Consider the following 15,375-nt stretch of genomic DNA (forward strand, 5'->3'; position numbering starts at 1 on the left):
CATTAAAGAAAACATTTTTGTGTAAATATATAACTATTAATATAGACCCAGTTACACCTGTCCTCCTCTCTTCGCCTCCTTCTCCCCGGTTTCGCTCAAGTCTGCATCGAAAAAAGCCGCAAAAACGATTCTCCTGGTTCCAGTTGCTCTCTCCGTGGCGAATCAGCACTAATTTGAAGGCCGCCATGTTCAATGCTGCTCTGCAACCTTCGATCGTTAAAATAAATATAAACTATCAAGTTGATTCAAACAGCTGATGCTGGTGATGATGATGATGATGGTGAGCTGAGAGTTTGCAGCTCCAAGAAGCAGACAGGTCAAATGTTTGCCGTCAAGCGTTTATATGCTGGGGATTGGTTATCGTCTGACTTCCTGGTTTTTACATCCAATCAGAATCCGTCAATGTTATTTCTCAACCCATAGTAATGGAGGGCGTCATCAGATATGACCTTCATAATGAACATTGATTTTATTTTTCTAATCATTTAATCAAGTTAAAAATAATAATGCTGGAAGTAAAAAAGAAATAGTAATATAAACTATATCTAAATTGTGCTGATAAAAAATTTAGAACGTTTGTAAAATAAGAATTATAAGGAAAGGTGTTCACTGTCTTTATTACAAAGTGCCATTAACAAGACAACTTGTTAATGGCACTTTGTAATAAAGACAGTGTAAGCGTGTCGAAATTTAAATATTTTAAAATGTCTAATTAACCTGTTAGAATACATATATATATATATATATATATATATATATATATACTTCTTAATATTCATTTCAATCAAGTCTGAATGTTCAGGAAAGTTAAGCAAGTTGTCTTATTGCTTTATTGCTTTTATATATATATATATATATATATATATATATATATATATATATATATATATATATATATATATATATATATATCCGTCAATGTTATTATATTGACGGATGCATATATATATATATATATATATATATATATATATATATATATATATATATATATATATATATATATCCGTCAATGTTATTTCTCAACCATTGAGAAATAATGGTTGAGAAACCATTATTTCTCAAAATATATATTTAAAAGTTACATTCTGCAGCTATAATTTCAGTCAGGAAGGACAAGAGCTGCTGCTGACTAACACACCGGTTGTTACGTGGTAAAAGGTATAAGAGACAAGTTAATATATTAATATCTTGGTGATTTTCCTTAATTAATTAGACGCTGGTGAAATGGAGGCAGTCTGTAGCTAAGCTAACAATGCTAATTGATAATCTCACCCACCTCTCTTGGAGAAAAACTGGATTACAAATTGACTCTCTTTCCTTAATATAATTAATTTTGTAATTGACAGGGACACATTTTTTTTCTATGAAGGCCTGTGGGCATTTTTACACAACGCGATGAAAGCTGGCTTTGTTAAAAAAGCAAGCTAAAAATTCTTAAATGCAAAACAGAAACATTTTAGCTAATTAAGAAAACAGACAACAAAACTGGGACACTCTAAACTAATGACAACCGCTAACAAATCTGAGAAAACAGAAAAACTGTAAGAAAACTGACAATATTAAGTATTGATCCTTTACAAGTAACCTCACTCTCTCAGAAACTCGGCCACGACCAACGTCAAAACAACCAATGCCTTCCACTTTATCACATGCAAAACCTCACCAAACTTGACCCAAAATCCCCCCCTCAGGAAAATGTTAGGATGGAGTCGCAAGAGGACGTGGCCAATCTGCTCTACAGTGCCACCTATCGCGAGTTTAGAAGAACTGCAGGTCGTAGAAATCTGAAACTCTATACGTGGGCAGATCCCTCACCCCCATTTAAAAAAGTCTGTTGACAGTACCCCTAAGATGCACAGGGAGGCGGCCATTTTGGATCAATGTCAAATTTTACCTGATTTTAACTTTTACTCGTGTCAAAGTTTAACAAAGTCCTTCTAGGGATTTAAGGCATGGGGTGTTAAAATTATCAAAAAAGATGGACTTTTTGTCTTAAACTTTAACCTAGCCTTTGAGGTACTCCTGCCAGGTCAGTTCTCTGACGGCTGGCATATGTTTACAATTTGTCACGCTTCCTGCTCCTCCAGAAACATCACACATTCTAGAACAACTAAACAGTCTAACTGTTCATAAGGACAATGATTAGTTTTAATGCAAGTTATTAATTTAAACCTATCACTCATGTTTTGACCGCGCTGCACCAAACTCACTGAAATCAATCCTTGTCCACCCCCCAACAGGAATGTGGTCCAATATTTGGTGTGTGTGGCCCAATTCCTCCACAACACACCCAACAATATCCTTAAAAATCATCCACTTCCCTCAATCTATCATGTCTAACCCGACCCTCTCTTATGAATTATGATCCTCGTCCGGTAAACTGTTAATTTCGAAAGAAATCATGACCCTACCTTTGAAAGACCTCTTTGGTACCTCAAAGACTCTGGTAGCGGTGCCTTTCAGAGACCCTCGGTGATGAACTAAGAGCTGGACCACTGAAGCCAAGGCATCTGCTGTGAATTCAGCAAAAACCTGGGCTGCAAGGTCGGCCGCAGATACATCTTCCCCAGCCGGGGCAGATGCTTCTGCGGCTTGTCTCTGGCACACAAGGTCTTCCGTCAACTTTGAGCAAACCTCCCCCGCCGGGTCGGTTTGCTCAAAGTTAGTACCGTCAGACTCAGTACTGTCTCGTGTCGTCAGGTCTCCGTCTGCTGTCTCGCAAACAGCACACGGAGCCGTCGGTTCATGACAATCCTGCCCAGCCGGGTCAGTTTGTCTGGAGACAGTACCGTTTTTTGCGGTACTCTCTGGTAGGGTCACGATCGGGTCTAATTCTACAGTCCCTAAGATGTCCGTTGGTTTGGAACAAACCTCCCCAGCCGGGTTGGTTTGTTCCTTCTCAAAATCCTCAAAGTCCTGTGAGTCCTTAGAATCCGGCAAGTCCTGACAACCTCCTTCGTCCTCCTCAGGAAGGCGATAATCAAATAAATTATTCATGGCGGTGCAAACGGCGTATCCTACGCCCCAACCCAGTGGTATCAAGAAAGGCACAAGTGCGCTCAAACAAGACATCGTTGTTCGCAAATCTTCTCTGAAAGCTGTCTGAATCCTGACTGAAGCACTGAGATTCCTACTGTAGAATTTCTTTGTCATTGATGACCTCATCAGTGACCTCACTGGACTTCAAGGGCAAGGTATTGCCTCTGGTCATCGCTATGGAAACGATATCAGTTCTGCAAGACTCAAGCTGAAATAATGACTAAATATTTAAAAATAAGTAATATTTTATTTATTCAACAATAGATTTCTATATGATTTAATTATTGCATTTGTTGGGTTTTCCATACCTGCTGTGGCATTAACAGCCTTAAGCCATTTATCCACTGATATTTTTGAACACAATCTTATGGTAAGCTAATTGTAGCTTCGCACTCTGAGCTCACGTCACATTATAAATATTTACATGCAATAAATTGACATTTATTAAATATTTACAATATTTTGCAAGCAATATATCTTCACTTTAACTACTCACCTTGTGCTGCTCTTTTGTAAGTAAAGCCTGACCAGTAAGGTGAAAACCGCACTAGAGCACCCCCTGGTGGATATTTTGTTATATTGTTTAGTGACGTTGAATCATAAAGAGAATATCCAAGATGGCGGAACGCAGCACCGAGCGGTTCGTAGTTACGCTGTTTGCTATTCTTGTACGTTGTGTGTCGGACAAGATTTGTTCATAAGTATCTGTTAATTGCCTTTTTGTTTTATGTAACTTTGGTGTAAATGTTTTATTTTAGCTCGTAACAAAAAGCTAGTTCGTTTGCTAATACGCAGTTTTGTATGTTTCAGTTTACGATGGCTAAAGTGATGGCAGTGTCAGAGGCCACTCTTCAATAAACCGCTAAAAAGGAAAGAAGTTTGGTTATTGGAGCGTCGTTGTCTAGCTGTCTAGCTGCTGAAGAAATTGAGAACTCAGGGCGAGGACAGCATAGTAAAGAACAGCGCAGCGGGCCGCAACCACAAGGAGAGACTCAGCACATCACTCATGAGCCTGAGGTCTGGTAAAGCAGATGACATGGAGAACAAGAATAACGCAAGCAATACAGACGCATGTTCTAAGTCTACACGCTTATGTACGTCCAAACGTTCGTCCACAAGTTCTGCAACATTAAAAGCTCGAGCAAAAGCAGAGGCTGCGCGTGCTCAGTTGGCGTTTTCAGAAAAAGAAGCAGCCATGATGAAGCAGAAAACCGAACTCGAGGCTAATTTGCATATTTTGAGTTCTCAGAAGGCTGTTGCAGCTGCAGAAGTAGAAGTTGCAGTTTACGAAGAGGAGGAGGTTCTTTCAAAAATTGAACAGAACTATCCATTAGTGGGACCACCTGCCAGCTCAAAACAGCGTACGGCAGAGTATGTTCAAAAACATTCAGACATTAGTTTTGAAGGCTTTTTGTTGCCAACAGATCCACTTGCCTGCCATAAGGCTGCACGTGAACAGTGTGAAAAAGCTATGAAAGAAGAAATGGACGATAACAGCTCACACAGTGCAGAAAGAGCTAAGTCTAAAGTGGCGCACGTAGCACAACACAGAGAGCGACTGAACTCCCCCAAACTACATCCATTCTACACTCCTCAATCATCAACAGAGGCACAAGGTGTACAGGAGATTACTAAGTATCTCGCAAGGAGAGAAATGTTAAGTTCAGGACTTCTGCAGTTTGATGACCACCCGAGAATTACTGGTCTTGGAAAACGTCATTTCAAAATGCTATTAAAGATTTGAGCCTTACAGCCCAAGAAGAGCTAGATTTAATGGTCAAATGGCTGGGAGCTGAGTCTGGACAACAGGCAAAAAGAATCCGCTCAGCCAACATCTTTAGTCCAACTGTAGCACTGGACCTTGTGTGGCAAAGACTGGAGGAATCCTGAAGTAGTGGAAAATGCACTGTTAAAAAAGATTGAGCAGTTTCCCAAACTCAACAACAGAGACAACCTAATGTAGCACCGGTATCACACTGCTAACCGCGCCACTGGACCAGTTCTAGGCTCTAAGGAGTGGGGAGCAAGAATAACAGCACCAGAGACCGCTGCTTAAGTGTAATAAACTAATAATTTACTAAATGTAAAACACAAAAATAAGATGCAACACATAAACAAAGAAAACTCTACAAATTCTCAATGAGAAGGTAAATGAAACTAAAAAAAGAAGAAAATAAATAAAGAATATATCACTTTTCACCAAAATGAAATACAATTATTCAAAACACATTCAAAGATATAATATATAAAAATCAAAGTATATTCGAATATGTATTCAGTTCTTCTGTTCAATGAAAAGTCTTAGGTGACTCAATCCAGACAAAAATAATAATTCAATAAATTATCGGTTCTGTTCAATCCAGTTCGCCCTGGCAGCGAATTACCACACGCAGGAGAGTCCCTCCTTAATGTAATGGAGAAGGTGAATTGACGCTCTGGGTCTGGCTCGCCATCCTGAATCCGATCCGTGAATGTGCGCCCTGCACAAGGCAGAGCTTCTAACCAAGCAAAAAAAAAAAAAAAAAAAACCTGACCTGTATAACAGGTCGCAAACACAATAAAACTCTTTTTAAATCTTCAAATTATACAAATACGTTCTTCTTTACTCAATATGTTAACCAAATGACAGTTTATAACGGAACATTTCTTCTTAACGGCTATTGTAACGGCAACATTTTTTACAGTACAATACGGTGAAAGTACGAAAAAAATAAACATAAAACTCACCAAAACCAATATTCTCAATAAAATTCTTGTCAGTTCCCGACCAGGTAGATTATGTTTCTTAATTAAATTAACTTTCGCTGTTAATTAATCACCGCTCCACTCCGATTCCTCCTCTGCGCTCTCTCTCTCCCGCCTGTGAGCTGCAGCGTCACTCTGACGCTGCACCTGTGACGCTGGTCTCTTAAAGGGGCAGCGATACAATTTTCTGTTTACAGACTTTTAATGTTTTTTAGTGATTTACAGTGATACGGTTGTCATCACAAAGGCTTCATGGGTATGTGCATTTTTTGGACCTACTTTACTTTGAATATACTTTTGTGATCTTTTAAATATTTTTTGTAGGAAATGACAAAGATACTTACAGACATGGCATCCAGGATGATGAATGGAGCATAAAATGATATAATTTCTGCCACCCTTTCCCTAATCTGCCTGAAACAAAAATAAATATAGTTCTATAAGATAACTATACTACTATGATGTTATTTTTAAAGATACAAAAGCTATTCTCCTTAATCTCATATATAAATGTGGCTGTTTTTCAGTGTCAAGCACCTGATTGACACAAACCTTTAGACCAACTTATTATGTGGCACAATATGTCAGCCAGGTTCATGATTAGATAAGGACTTCTGTAATGCTCAAAGGCCATATAAAGACATCTCTTCAGTACTCGAGCGTGACTTCACCTTTCACAAACAGGACTGACTCCAGTTGGGTTAATGTTAAACATGTACTTACTCATCATATGTAAAGATGTAAGAGATATGATTCTTCAGACTCCCGATGAGGACTGCCAGGCAAACAGACACCGATCCTGTTGTAAAGAGCAACATGCTAAGTGGGCTAACATCACACACTTACTATGCTGCTGCTGAAGAACGTACATAGAGATTGTGGGAAAAGAACTTTTACTTTATTAAATCATATGTCACATATGTCAAAGGTTCCAAGCTCCTCTGTTCAAATCCTGTGACATACATTTGTGGTCAGGGGATTTTCAAAAACTCATGTGAATGAATGAATTAAACAATTTTGCTCAAGGCATTTAAATGGGGGACATATGCCGAATTCAGAGCTTTTATACTTTTTTTTAATCTTCCATTTGGGTTTCTACTGCTTCTAAAAGCAGTCCAAGAACTACCAAAAAAAAAGTTGGTTTTTGGTGAAAGTTAAGGTCTTTTGTGTCTGGAAAATGAGCTTTCTCAAAACCTCCCGACTGTTAAGTTAAATGGACTGTTACCGAGCAACCCCAGCCAAGCCCAGTCCTTCTCCCAGCAACCCAAGCGGAGCGCCAGTGCATTTGGTAAGCTGGTTTTAGCGCTGTATGTACCATACAGTGGATACTAGAAAAGACGAGCGTTTCATTTTCATTGTTGGCTTACCATTAACAACCCCTTGCTGTGCTGGAGGCTCAACTAATGCTTTTCAAAGATCTACAGTTTTATAATTACACATCTCCTTTCACCCATTTCCAAATGCGAGTGCAAATGTTAAATTGGGGGAGGCGACCAAAACGTAATTTAACCGTATTTCAACCACATTGTGATATTTACACTAGAACCAAAAATACTTGGCATTTTTTTTTGTGTGTTTGCAGTAAAATGTTCATATAAATAGATTTTATAATCTTTTTACTACAGATGGTCAGATCACTTTTAAGTGTCTCAAAAAGTAAAAAAGAAATACGTATATGATTTAAGTGCTTGCTGACCTCCACAGAACATTGTTGCTTTCGCAGACAGCTTGGCCTGCTCCATTTCTCCGGCTCCCAAAGCGTTTCCGACTCTCACGTTGCCTGCAATGCTGAAACCCAACGGGAACTACCAAAACATAAAAACATTACCGATTTGAAAACCTTTTCTTCTTCACTGCTAGCTTCAAAAAACTCACCATGTAGGCAATATTTGCCAGCTGGTATACGACTGACTGCGTTCCAAGCTCAACCTCACTTATCAGACCTTTCAAACCGATACAGGTATTAGATTTCAAAGTCGTTTTAGAAAGTAAAACATCTTCACATTTGGAATTTGGAATAGGACATTACCTGCCAGAAAACCTCCAATCTCATATGTCCACCACTCTGCACACATCATGACCATTCCAGGAACAGCCAATTGGATGTAAGATTTCCAGTCAGCAAGGCATTCTTTGGACCAGCCTAGATATGACAGCAGAAGTTAAATGCATATTATACATGGTTAGTGCTATACAAAAACTTATTCAAACTCTTCAGCTCACACAGATTATATGAATAAAACCTATTTGTGTTACAAATTTAGGCTCATTTATTAAATAAGATTGGCATGACCCTTAGGTGTTATGTATTCTATGTATTGTTGAAATAATATTTTAAATTAGCACAATACTGCACAGGATAGTTTTGATACATATGAAATATACCATAGAAAGTTAAAGTACACTCTACATTCACATAAATTTAGATAAAGATCCAAACTAAAACAACTGCTGAATCTCTGAACTTATATAAATTCTTAGGGAGGATTCTACAGAAAAGACAGGCCTAGAATCTCTTTACATAGGGAGCCTGTCTGCCAGGCAATTAACAAATTCCTTAGCATGGTTCAAAAGTTCACTAGGATCTTAAAACTTTTTATAAATAATTTTATCTATATTAGAATTAACTATATTTCTTTAAGCATGTTTTAATTAGTTACTTATTAGATCCAAACTTATAGTCATTATTTAGCATTACATTGTGTGCAAGCTTGGTTAAAAATACAAACTACTTTCTTGTGGAAACATTTTGAGGCACAGATAGCGCTGCAGCTGCAATCATATATCAAACTGGACAGCGGCTGGTACGAGAAGGGTTTGCCGTATATCTGCTTTTGGGGCTCTTTAGCAGGAGGTAATAAAATTAACAAAGGAAAAGAACACACCTCCTAATGCATATATTTAAATGAGGAGAATATGCAGTCTATAAAAAATGGTTTGTTTCACAGCAGAAGTTGGAATCTCTTTGTGCTGAGTGAGAGTTTCCCGGAGGATGCATCTTCTGTTATTCTTTTGTCTTTTTTACTCAGTTCTTTGTCTCTGTTTTGTAATGTCTTGGACTTTTTGCTGTAGGTGAGATGCTTATTGTAAAGTTCTTCTTGGATTGATTTTCTCTGGATAAAACTCTGAATATCTGAAGTCTGACGTCGTATGATTGCTCTTTTCTCTCTGCACACTTACACAGACACAGGAATTCGGGACAAAGAATTAATTAAAGAGCTAAATCAAGTTCTTCCTCTTTTTAATTCTTAACAGTATTCACTCTAAGCACTTTGGACCGAGCCACATTCACACACTGATACGCATTTCAGTAGGCAACATCTGACCGGAGGAAGACACAACTGAACCCACAACTAGATGTGTCCTGAAGAACTGCAATGGAAACACTTTTTTTGCATCGCACGTGTCATGTGATGTGATGTCACCATCATGTGATGGTGATCAACAGCCGGATGTCACAACTGGTGAATATGATGGCAAAGACGATAGGAAGAACTCGGAGGATAAAGTTTAGGTTTTTTGGACAATGTTCAGCTGAATCCACCAGAGCTCTGTTAACATCATACGGTTCATGAAAAGTTGTGTGTCATTCAAACGTATTGTGTCCATAGCTCTTCTGTAAATTGGTAAACTACAATAACCCAAAACACTGTACATGTAGGCGCTCCCAAGTATAAGATAAGTGGTTTGTCACTCCAATGCCTGAATAAGACGGAAAACGCTGATGGGTGTCAGATGATGAGCACTCGCTGTTTAAGTATCTGTTTAGCTGGCCTCTTTACATTCCTCACCACCAGGAGTTTTACTGACTTATGTTCACAGCCTTGTTCACGTATAATTTAAATTTTATTTCTTATTTGCAAAAAGGTGGGGGTTTTTTGTTTGTTTTTTTACATTAACAGAATATTGACGAAGATGCGCACACATTTGCAGCTTCTGTCAGCCATTCATCCAGATCTTCAGTTGAACTTCAATGGCTCCTTGTTCTGTAATTAATCCTCCAGCTTAAATATCTCTATTGGTCAGCTCTTATGTCAGTTTCTTATGGTCCTCTTGTGATATGTAATTTTGGTTTCCCACGGATTTGAATTCCCTTTTCAAGTAAAATTGTATATTTGCTGCTTTTTCCCTCCTGTCATTTATGTCCTGCCATTCACCATTAAATGACAACATCACAATACGATTATTTGGTCACCTGCCCAGGTTGTCTTGTGAAGACCTTTCCACATGATGTAAGCATAAAGGAATCCGGCCAAGGCAAACTCAGACAAAGTGTTGGCAACAGCGGAGCCCCTGAAGATCATAGAAATATGCCCATGTTTAATAAATATATATATATATGCATTTGTGTAAAATACAATGTCTGAGATACTCACGCTACTCCCATTTTCAATACGAAGAGCACAATATAGTTAATGAGGGCGTTGAGCAGATTGACAATCAACCCTGTGATGACCTGCGGCCAGATGATGCCCTGAAATAAAAGTGCCACGATTTAAATTAGCAACTTAGCACATTTGAAGTGACTCGTCTCCAACAAAGAACGGACATGATTTGATCAACAAAATTCAATCGTATAGACTCCACCCACCATCTGCAATCCGGCAGACATAAAAATTGATGGATATTATTACTTTTTATTCTCTTTTCTTTTCATTTCATGTGCCATACTCATTTAGGAGGCTCTGACCTCTTTGCTATGTGAATTCATGGTTGATCTGACATAATAAATTAATATCACATTTTGCACATCTAATCTTTTAGGAAACATGAAGCGAATCACTATATTGTTCAACTGCACCAGATCTATGTACTGTATTCCAGCTTATATAGGGTTAAAATAGTGGACCTACCTGGTTCTGGAGATATCGTGATTCTAAGAAAAACATGAAAGTAGCCTGTAATATGACAGAAAGAAGAGATTTACTGAAATTGTTGGCACAATTTTAAAAGATCTCTTTAATCAGCATCAACACCAGGTTTTGCTTTTATGGCAGAACAATTTCATTGTAGGATAATTATGTCTTCTGAGTTTATTAATCTGATTCTTATGTCTTTATTTTACTGCTTGTGAAGCAAGGCTTTCATTCGAAAGACAAATGAATTTGTCTGCGCCGACATGCTCAGGTTTACATTCCTGGAGATGTTGTTCAGCACATGCAAAAGGAGTCAGAATGTCTTCCCTCATGTTATCATCTTTTGTCCTTGCTGTGCAGTTGTTGCTCTGTCTGTCGTCTGGAAGGTTTTAGTGTCTCATGTTGTAGTTCCCATAACATGTGAATGATGGTAATGGATGACTGATTGATTTTCACCTTGGCACTTTTTCCCCCCCATAATGTTTTAAAGTGGCAATATTATGTATTATTCATACAAATAACTGTTAGCTTCTTTGACTAATTTAACGCCTTGCAATTTGGGCCTCTGTATCTTTAAAACCTCCTACCCTGTCTTCAGGAAGTTATCACAACATGTCTCCTCTATTAACAACTTTTTTTTTTTTTTAACCAGCTTTACACTGAGAAGTAGATCCTATAATGAACTCAGCAGATGTGCAGTTTCACCAGATGTTTGCTAATTGCTGCTGGCTAATCTGAAGGAGCTGAGAAAAGGAGTCAGGGGAGAAGGATGCTTGAGGAAGCTTGAAAGATGTACCTCCAAGGCGGGGCTAGGTCCGCCCAAGCGTTTTGCACTGCTGAATTGTTGCCATTGGAGATTAAAAGATTTCTCTAGGTATGTTTTTTTAATGAAGGAATAACATTATAATATAATGTAAAGCAAAAACATTGATTGTACATAATACTGCCCTATTAAAGAAGCTTATGAATGTGGGTTTCAGCAATGAGAGAACAAATGTGAACATTAAGTGTATGAACTTTACATGACCAGGCAGCTTAAGTCCCATAGTGTAAAGTATATGGAAATACTCTTCAACCCTCTAAGGTCTGGGCTCTAAATGTTTGAATTTACCCTTACATTTTCACCTTAATAACTATTTACCTTGCCTTATTTGGCATCATTATTTTCAGCACAACTTCAGCTTTATGATTTTACAGTGTTTGTTCATTTATGAAACAGATCTCATGTATGATTAGAGGGTTAATAAATAACTTTATGTGGCCATGTAGTCTCCATTTCCCGGTCACACTGGAGTGCAAAAGGTAAAGGTACGCAAACGTATGGACGTAAAACAAGTCAACAGATTAGGGTTGCACTGATTTATCAGCCAGCTGATTTATTGGCGCCAACATCCTTAATTTTGGGAGATCGGTGATTGGTCAATACTTGCATGTGAAGCCAATCTCATTCAGCAATCTCATCTACCCCAGCAAAGAACCATTATTCTCTTCTGCTCTCCCATGAGAGAAGTTTGACGGACAGACCAGCCCTCTATGTCATATCTGCACATTTGCAGTTAGTCACTCCACTGTTGCCAATGAAGAGATTTCCTTGCTATATCTGGCGACATTTCAGACAAAAAATAAAAAATAAAAATGGCATCGGCCAAAATTGGAATTGGCTTTTCAGGTCAGGTTAGTGCTAGAGACTGGTCTTCCTCATTATGTAGGTCGTAGCATATAATACATATTTTTATTCTGAACTGAAATATAAAAAAAAAAAAAAGAAAAAAGATTTTTTATTACATCTATATGTATCTATTTTACATAAAATAGGGGAAAATTTAATGCAGTTAAAAGAATATTTCATAGTGTGAATTAAGAAATGACCAAAGTTTTAGTGTTATATTGATTTTTTGTTCTTTGTCCAACATCCGGACTGTGACAGCACCAAAGTTTTAGGACTTTATATCTTAAATAAGCCAATTGGAGGCCTGGAATGACAAAAAGTGGAATATACTCACTGGAAGTGAGGGCATGAAGATCTTTACATACATTTGAGCTAAACTGTGGAGAGATTTCACAGTCAAATTCAAAACAAGCAAGTCCAACAAGCAAAGGATGGAGTAGTTCCTAAGAGACAGTTAGCTCACCTGGCGACTTCTGGTTCCTGTCTGACGGCCAAGAGAATGGGCTCTGTGTTGATGAGAATGGCCCAGCAGGGGAAACAAGCCAGTAACAGAATGAGGATGGACCGCTGCAGAATGACTCCAACTCTCAAGAGGTTTCCGCTCCCATAGGTCTAACAATATATAAAGTTGGCAAATAAATTTGTAATTTGTTAACATTTATGTCTGTATTTAAAAAAAAAAAAAAAACACACACAGACATTCGAAGTAAGTTCAGCACTGATTAGGTCCAGTATCGTCTGATACTAAACATCAGATATCGGTATCGGAAGTCAAAAAAGTGGCTCAGTGCATCTCTACTTATCATACATATTTGTGTTATCGATTCATATTTCATTAAATGTTAAAATATATCTCTTGTTCCCTTGTGGATACCTACTGCTTATAGACAAGTGTGGCCTATACATCTAGTTATTAGTGGTTGATGCTCATACCTGTGATATCAGCGTATCACATGCTGATGCCAACCCAAAACCAATGGATACACCTGTGACATTAATCACCTGGGGAAGGAACAACAACAACAAAAACAAGGATCGGAATGTTTAATTGGTTCAGGATATTTAATTCAATAGGAAGTTGTTGTTTTTTTTTAACTTACAGCTATGGCCAAAGACACTCCTGCCAGCTCTGTCTTCCCAAGATGGCCGCAAAAAACTGTACTGACAAAACTCACGCCATAGCCCATGAACTGAGCCAACATCTGAAAGTCAACATACACGGAAATCTGAGACAACTCAAACATATTTATAAGTTCATACTTAGAATTCAATTGTATCCATGAACATTGCTTAACCTTTCACATTGAACAGACATACAGAGGTATGTTTAGTGCAAAAGTATTTGTGCAGAATTAGTGACTCGCATAAGCAGTTTTGCGTAGTTGCATTCAATGACTTGTGTCTGGGTCAAGAAAATAAATTACAAAATAAATATCTGTATGAAGATTTTAATACAGAAAGATTATTAGATAGGTTTTTTTTGCAAATTTAATGGAGCAAAAAATATTAGAGCAATACTTTTACATGTAGAACAGAATCTGTGACTCGTTCTAAAGAATCTCAGGTAGAACTGTAGTTTTGTGTCTGTGAGTGATAAAGAAATATGGGCAATTTATTTTTTTTTCCTCACACAAGAATGCAGATTGATGTTGCACCACTCGGGGAAAAGTGCAAGTTTTTGTTGTTGTTGTTACTCAAACTATATAATTTGTGTTTTCTGCAGAAAACACAAACACTTGTAACTGCTGTTTTGTATTTGTGAGAGACTGGAGGGTCAGGAAATCTACAATTACGAAACTCCTAAAAAAAAATTCCTCGGCAACTTAAACTTCTCAGTAACAAGGCACGAATACTTTTGCATCTAAAGTAGCTCCATAGAGGATGCCCGAATGACGTGTAGGGTCCGGTAAGAATCGTGGGTTGCGTATTACACAGGTTATGTAAAAATAACTTATACCGGGCTATAAAATGATGTGTTTAAAAAAGGGGTGGCTTCTCATTGAAACGCAGAGGGCTTACCACTGGTGCGGCCAGCTTGGACAGCTCTTTAATTTCACCCTTAAAACCCAACGGAACCAGCGCGCGGATCCGTTTTACTGCCCAGCACTCGGTCCACGCAGGACAGGGTGTTCTCTGAGGGCTTCCGTCCATGTCTGAGTTCACAACGAGCTTCACAAAACTCTCGGCGCGTCTTCAGCAAAAAGAACTTTTGATTCGCCTCCTCGCGAGGAAAAAAACCGACTAGGAAGAGCGTCTGGAGAAGTCAGCGTCCACCCGCTGGTCCGCTGCTCTTCCGCTGGTTGTGGGGGCCCCTGTCTTCAGGGCCAGCGGTGAGGAGTTGTTGCCAGGTGACTCAGTTTACGGCCGCGTGACTTCGCCTGCCAGGAACGTGTTTTAAGCGTTCACTTGCAAGCGCTTCTGGTCAGATGCAGCACGTGACTACTGGTGAAACCTGTCGTGTTACGTCACGCCGGTGAATAGTTCCCTTACGTGTCTCGTCAAATTACAAATCCAGTGACGTCATTTGAGATCTCTTGAAAGGAATTTTGACTAGTCAAAATGTAATTGAAGAGATCTTGAATTATTATTCTTACTAGTCAGAATGTAAATGTGTTGTTTTTTTACAGTACATAATAACTATGTTGCCTTCAGTTGCTATAAATATGCTGCATGTATCAAACATAACCTAAAACAAATTTTGAAGACACCTGACCCCTTAAAATTGACTTCTGTCCCTTTAAGAAGCTCCTACTCTTTTCGACACAACTACTCCTAATATGGTTTACAGCCTTTATTTGGAGATCTGGACTGAGAAGTATAAGCAGTAGATGCAATATTATTATTAAACATTGTTACTCTTAGCTGAGTAAAATTTGTGCCGACTCAACCCAACTTCAATGAAAAAGGGAACAAATATTTTAACCAATTTGAATAGAAGCTTTGTTCTAATTCTGTCTGCTGAGCCTGGCCTCCCAAATCATTTACTTTAAAAGACAATTACAATTAATGCCATGTGATTTGTTAGATATACTAACAAACAATTGAGCAAATGAAGTACATAAA

At 38.3% G+C, this 15,375-nt stretch overlaps 1 protein-coding gene across 2 annotated transcripts in view; it reads right to left on the bottom strand.

Annotated features, from left to right (window-relative positions):
- The window catches only part of slc47a3 (solute carrier family 47 member 3), a 52,200-nt gene extending 37,476 nt beyond the window's left edge, over window positions 1–14,724 (bottom strand). For both annotated transcript variants that reach the window (XM_055045386.1, XM_055045385.1), the window contains exons 1-13: window positions 14,332–14,724; window positions 13,413–13,514; window positions 13,246–13,314; window positions 12,776–12,924; window positions 12,647–12,689; window positions 10,641–10,685; window positions 10,164–10,261; window positions 9,983–10,080; window positions 7,817–7,930; window positions 7,663–7,730; window positions 7,484–7,592; window positions 6,511–6,586; window positions 6,132–6,201 (exon numbers count right to left, since the gene is read on the bottom strand). In XM_055045386.1, the coding sequence (XP_054901361.1) occupies window positions 6,132–6,201; window positions 6,511–6,586; window positions 7,484–7,592; window positions 7,663–7,730; window positions 7,817–7,930; window positions 9,983–10,080; window positions 10,164–10,261; window positions 10,641–10,685; window positions 12,647–12,689; window positions 12,776–12,924; window positions 13,246–13,314; window positions 13,413–13,514; window positions 14,332–14,463 (1,173 nt within the window). In that variant the 5' untranslated portion in view covers window positions 14,464–14,724. The remainder of the gene's footprint in view (window positions 1–6,131; window positions 6,202–6,510; window positions 6,587–7,483; window positions 7,593–7,662; window positions 7,731–7,816; window positions 7,931–9,982; window positions 10,081–10,163; window positions 10,262–10,640; window positions 10,686–12,646; window positions 12,690–12,775; window positions 12,925–13,245; window positions 13,315–13,412; window positions 13,515–14,331) is intronic.
- Between the last annotated feature and the right edge of the window lie 651 nt (window positions 14,725–15,375).

The sequence above is a fragment of the Poeciliopsis prolifica genome, unplaced genomic scaffold (genome assembly GCF_027474105.1).
Source record: "Poeciliopsis prolifica strain line A6 unplaced genomic scaffold, Auburn_PproV2 SCAFFOLD022, whole genome shotgun sequence".
NCBI classification, from domain to species: domain Eukaryota; kingdom Metazoa; phylum Chordata; class Actinopteri; order Cyprinodontiformes; family Poeciliidae; genus Poeciliopsis; species Poeciliopsis prolifica.